Here is a 4413-nt window from a genome sequence, read left to right on the forward strand (position 1 = left end):
TCTCCAAATTGCCCCTAGGTATGAGTGTGTGTGTGCATGGTTGTGTGTCCTGTGTGTCTCTGTGTTGCCCTGCGACAGACTGGCGACCTGTCCAGGGTGACCCCGCCTCTCGCCCGAAACGTTGGCTGGAGATGGGCACCAGCAACCCTCCCGACCCCACTGAGGGAAAAAGGGTGCAAGAAAATGGATGGATGGATGAGGTTCATCAACACTCATTTTATTTAAATTTTTGGCTGTTCTGATTATTTTTGGATCATTTTAAAACTAGAGTTGATTAATGATTAATAATACAATCAAAGAAAATTTGCACAAAATTTCACGTAAACATTGTATTGATGCTTTTCTTCTTACACTTAAAAACAGTAAATATTGAAATATTACTGACATATTACACATAAATTTCAGCGTTATTAATGGTTCTGAATGAGGAAAATGAAGAAGTTCTGGAGAATTGCTCCACAAATAAAATTTCACATCATTACAAGGACAAATGTGACAAAGTTCTGGTCGTTTCTCATCGACTTCCAGCACTGATCTATGTGGCACATTTGTAGTTTTAATTTGAATTTAACCATCTGATAGGATTATTTTCTCCCTTCTTGGTTTCTATCTAACCTTTAACGTTCCTATTCTTCTTGAATTATTACGCACCAGACGTCCTGCGGATAAATTTAAACGGGTGTGTTTATGCTCTCGGTTTTAAAACCCAGAGTCGTTTCAAGCATCTTTTCACAGTCGGTGAACGACGCAACAATAGCCGGAGGGGTAAAGCGCAAGCCGACGATCTGATGGAGTCGACCCACTCATCTGTGTGGCAGCCAAAATATTAAAAGACACGAAGGAAAAACGGGAAAAATAGGCAACGAGAAGGCGATTGTGGCGATTTCTCACAGCCATATCTAAAAATCCATCTGTCAGATTATCGCCCACTCTCGCCTCCCCCCCGCTGCTCTGAACGGGGCGGCGAAGACAATAAATAGAAAAATTAGATATCATGAGGGCTTGTTTTCATGCAAATTATACCAAACACAAAGGGCACGAATGAGTCACAGCTTAAAAAGGAAAAACTTTATTTTAATCTTGTAAAAGAAGCAGGAAGATTCAAGAAATTTCCTCTAAACTTCACGATTAATCGACTAATCGGTTAAAAAAATTACCATATTTTTCATTTAACCACTAAAGCATTTTTTACACAATTTTTTGCTGTTCAATAAGCAAATAAATATTTTTTAAAATCAGAAACCATCAATTTTATTGCCTAAAATGCTACAACATAGCATTCCTTTAATGAACGAGTGATTATTTGTAGCAAAAGATGCTACAAATAAAAACACACCATCCACTAATTTGCTGATTATATTTTGGATTAATATATGAATTAATAGGAATTTGTTTAGCACAATTTGAACCAGGTGAAGTTAAAACTGTCGCTTTAGGAGTTTTGGGTAGAAAATATTTGCAGACAAATATTTAGCATCTTAAATGCAAAATATATTTATTCTTTGTATAGTTTACTGATCTGAATATGTTAATTTGCCCTTTCAAGAGTCTGTGTACGCCACTTAATAATTAATCCATTACTAACTTAATTGATTATTATTTTATATAACAATTAATTTGAATAAACATTCAGCCCCATCTCAGCCACGTAGATTTTTGCTTCCCAGGAGTAAGCTTGCAGACAAAACTATATATAAAATGTTTTTTTTTAACATTACATCTTGTGGTTCTTTCTTCCTGTTGTACTTGAAAATCTATAAATAATGACAAAGCAAAGCCTTAAATTGGCAAATTAAAAGATAAATTACCCAAATCTGTCCAACAGGAAAATTCAAGCACTTTTCAAGCATTTTCAAGGAGAGTTTCCAAACCTTTCCAGCATCAAACTTTGGACATAGAAACAATACAATTAAGTTAAAACAAGGCAGTCTCACGTTTTCCTTCCACTCAATTTTCCACTGATATACTTGGATCTAGCAACCTGTAAAAATATACTATTTTTAGCAATATATCGCTGTGTGAATCACAAAGATATAAAATTTAGATTCTATGGAAGAATTGCAGAAATAAATAGACTCTTAGAGATTTTGTGACTCGGTGAGATTCAGCCATGCACGCGTCGTTTTCTGTACCTCGTTAAACGATGTCAGGTTAAGCTTTTTGGCGATGAACTTTTTGAGGTGGAGGACGGTGGCTTGTGCCGAGCAGCGGATCCATTTACGTTTCAGACCTCGAAGTTTGCTGCTGTTGCACTCCAGGCAGATGCTGACCTGTTGGACAAAAGAAAAATGATGATTATATGACCTGCGCAAATCCATACATGTTTATATTATCAGTTTACAGAAGCGTTGCAGCGTTGTGATCATTGCTGGGAGAGATAACTTTTAGCATCTGTGGAAGAAGGGCTGAAATAATCTGATAAATTATGATTAATCGATTGTTAATCAACTAACTTAGTAATTGATTAATCATTAACTAGAGTACATGATTAACTCTAAAATCTCTCTAAAAAATAAAAAAGACCACCTGCTAAAAGAACGTAAGTTATTGTTCCAGTACATCAGTACTGCACAACAGTGTAGATCTACTGTAGGCAGAAGTTGCATATGGGGACGAAACGATTAATCGCGATTAATCAGAGTAATTAAAATAGTTGTAAATTAATATGATCATCATTACCTGGAGTATGCAAGAGAACGCAGAAAGAGGAGTAATTAAGTCAAAATATATACATACATTTCAATGCATTTTAGGTAAACAGTGTATTTTCTGCTAAATTTTAAAAAACTTTTTTGCACATTTTAAAGTATTTCTAATATTGTATAAAAAAAACAACTGTTAGTTGCAGCCATAGAAGAGAGAGATGCTCTATTCTGCTTTCACAAGCAAAGCTGGCTGAATCAGTGAAGTTAATCTGCTATTGGCTTCCTGAATGTCACCGATTTTCCCTGCCACCGGCCTGTGAATTTGTTTTGTCCCCTCAGGTGAAACGGCGCGTGGTCAGAAACCATTATCATGACTGGGACTCACATGTCAAGAGACAAAACAATAGGGAAACGAAGCTCTTCATGTGCGACTGTCTCTTTTCATTCCTCTTTTTGGAGACAGGAGGCGACGACAACCCTCCTGTTTAAACATCCTCAAATAAACAGCGGCAGTGCTTTGCCGAACAGTCTGCCCTTCAATAAGCAAAGACCAACATCTCAGTGTGTCTGGTTTCCAGTGGCGCTGGCAGTGAGGGGAAGCTCATAATGTAAAATAAAAGCCTTGCTGGTGATCTGGACTCCGCGGCGGCTCGATGGCGGCCTGCGAGGCACTTTTATAACATTATAGTACATTACCGACGGGTCCGCGGAGCCAAGGAGGGCTCCTGCAGCTAAACACACAAATGCACTGATGCAAGAGAGAGGAGAGCAAAGAAAACACAGTGTGTGCTTTGTGAGGCGCGCATAAAAAGCTTCAGGCTCATTACAGAGCTGTTGCAGAGATCTGACGCAACTTTTTCATTTTGAATATTTGCTCGAGCTTCAACTCTGGACGTCTGAGGCCTCAAGTGGCGTCAATGAGAAAATTCACAGCTATTTTTTTAAATACACAAATGCAATTCTTTCTGCATAAACCGATATGCAGAAAGATTTGACTTCAAATCTAAGCAGCATCTTGAGAAACCGTGATTTCTCGAGTTTTGTTTGTGTGAGTTGGTAGCAGAGATAATTGTACTCAAGCAAGAGAAAGAAGTATTTGGTAAAGAGTTTACTCAAGTACTGAGTAACTGATCAAATTATCGATCATTCAATATTTAAAAGTTACGTCATCAGAAGGACCAAAATATAAAATTAAGTGGAAATGTTGGTATTTTAAGGCCCAAACTGACAGTAATTCAGGTAAGTAACAAAAAATAACAAAATCAGGCAAAAGAACATTTTTCCAAATCAGTTTCTTTCGATATAAAACTTTAACAAACAGCAAGTCTGTGTCTTTTCATGGTGAATTTTTGGTTAAAACGTTTGTTTTTCATTCAGTGAACAGAGAATCCGGAAATTTTACTCAACTAAGAGTAGCGATAAAATTACAGTGAAGTAAAAAATACTTCAGTAAATGTAATTGAGTAACAGTTACTACCGGACTCTGGTTTTACTGGTTTCCTCCGGCAGCGCCTTGCACCACAAGGTTTCGCTCTGAAAGGTCGTCCAGGAGGCCAAGTGTTCATGCGCGGCGATTCGCCTGTTGACTCTCACACCTGACTTACCCAGGAGAGGAAGAGGGGCTCCTCTTCCTCATCCTACCTGCCTAGAAATGCTGCCGTGAATCTTCTGAAGCTCTGTAACTTTTTCTAACCTCTCTCTGTTCTTTAAACTCGCAAAAATCTGAGCTAACAGAAACAAAACGATAATTTAATTTATTAAATGAATA

The 4413-nt window shown here is 37.6% G+C and overlaps 1 protein-coding gene across 4 annotated transcripts in view; it reads right to left on the minus strand.

Annotated features, from left to right (window-relative positions):
- pcgf3 (polycomb group ring finger 3) overlaps positions 1 to 4413 on the minus strand; it is a 62690-nt gene that overhangs the window by 18314 nt on the left and 39963 nt on the right. For all 4 annotated transcript variants that reach the window (XR_534757.2, XR_534756.2, XR_534755.2 and 1 more), the window contains exon 8: positions 2133 to 2270. Coding sequence is in view for 1 of the 4 variants with exons in the window: in XM_008421162.2 (XP_008419384.1) it covers positions 2133 to 2270 (138 nt within the window). In the remaining 3 variants the exon portion in view is untranslated. The remainder of the gene's footprint in view (positions 1 to 2132; positions 2271 to 4413) is intronic.

Source organism: Poecilia reticulata, linkage group LG10, assembly GCF_000633615.1.
Source record: "Poecilia reticulata strain Guanapo linkage group LG10, Guppy_female_1.0+MT, whole genome shotgun sequence".
NCBI classification, from domain to species: domain Eukaryota; kingdom Metazoa; phylum Chordata; class Actinopteri; order Cyprinodontiformes; family Poeciliidae; genus Poecilia; species Poecilia reticulata.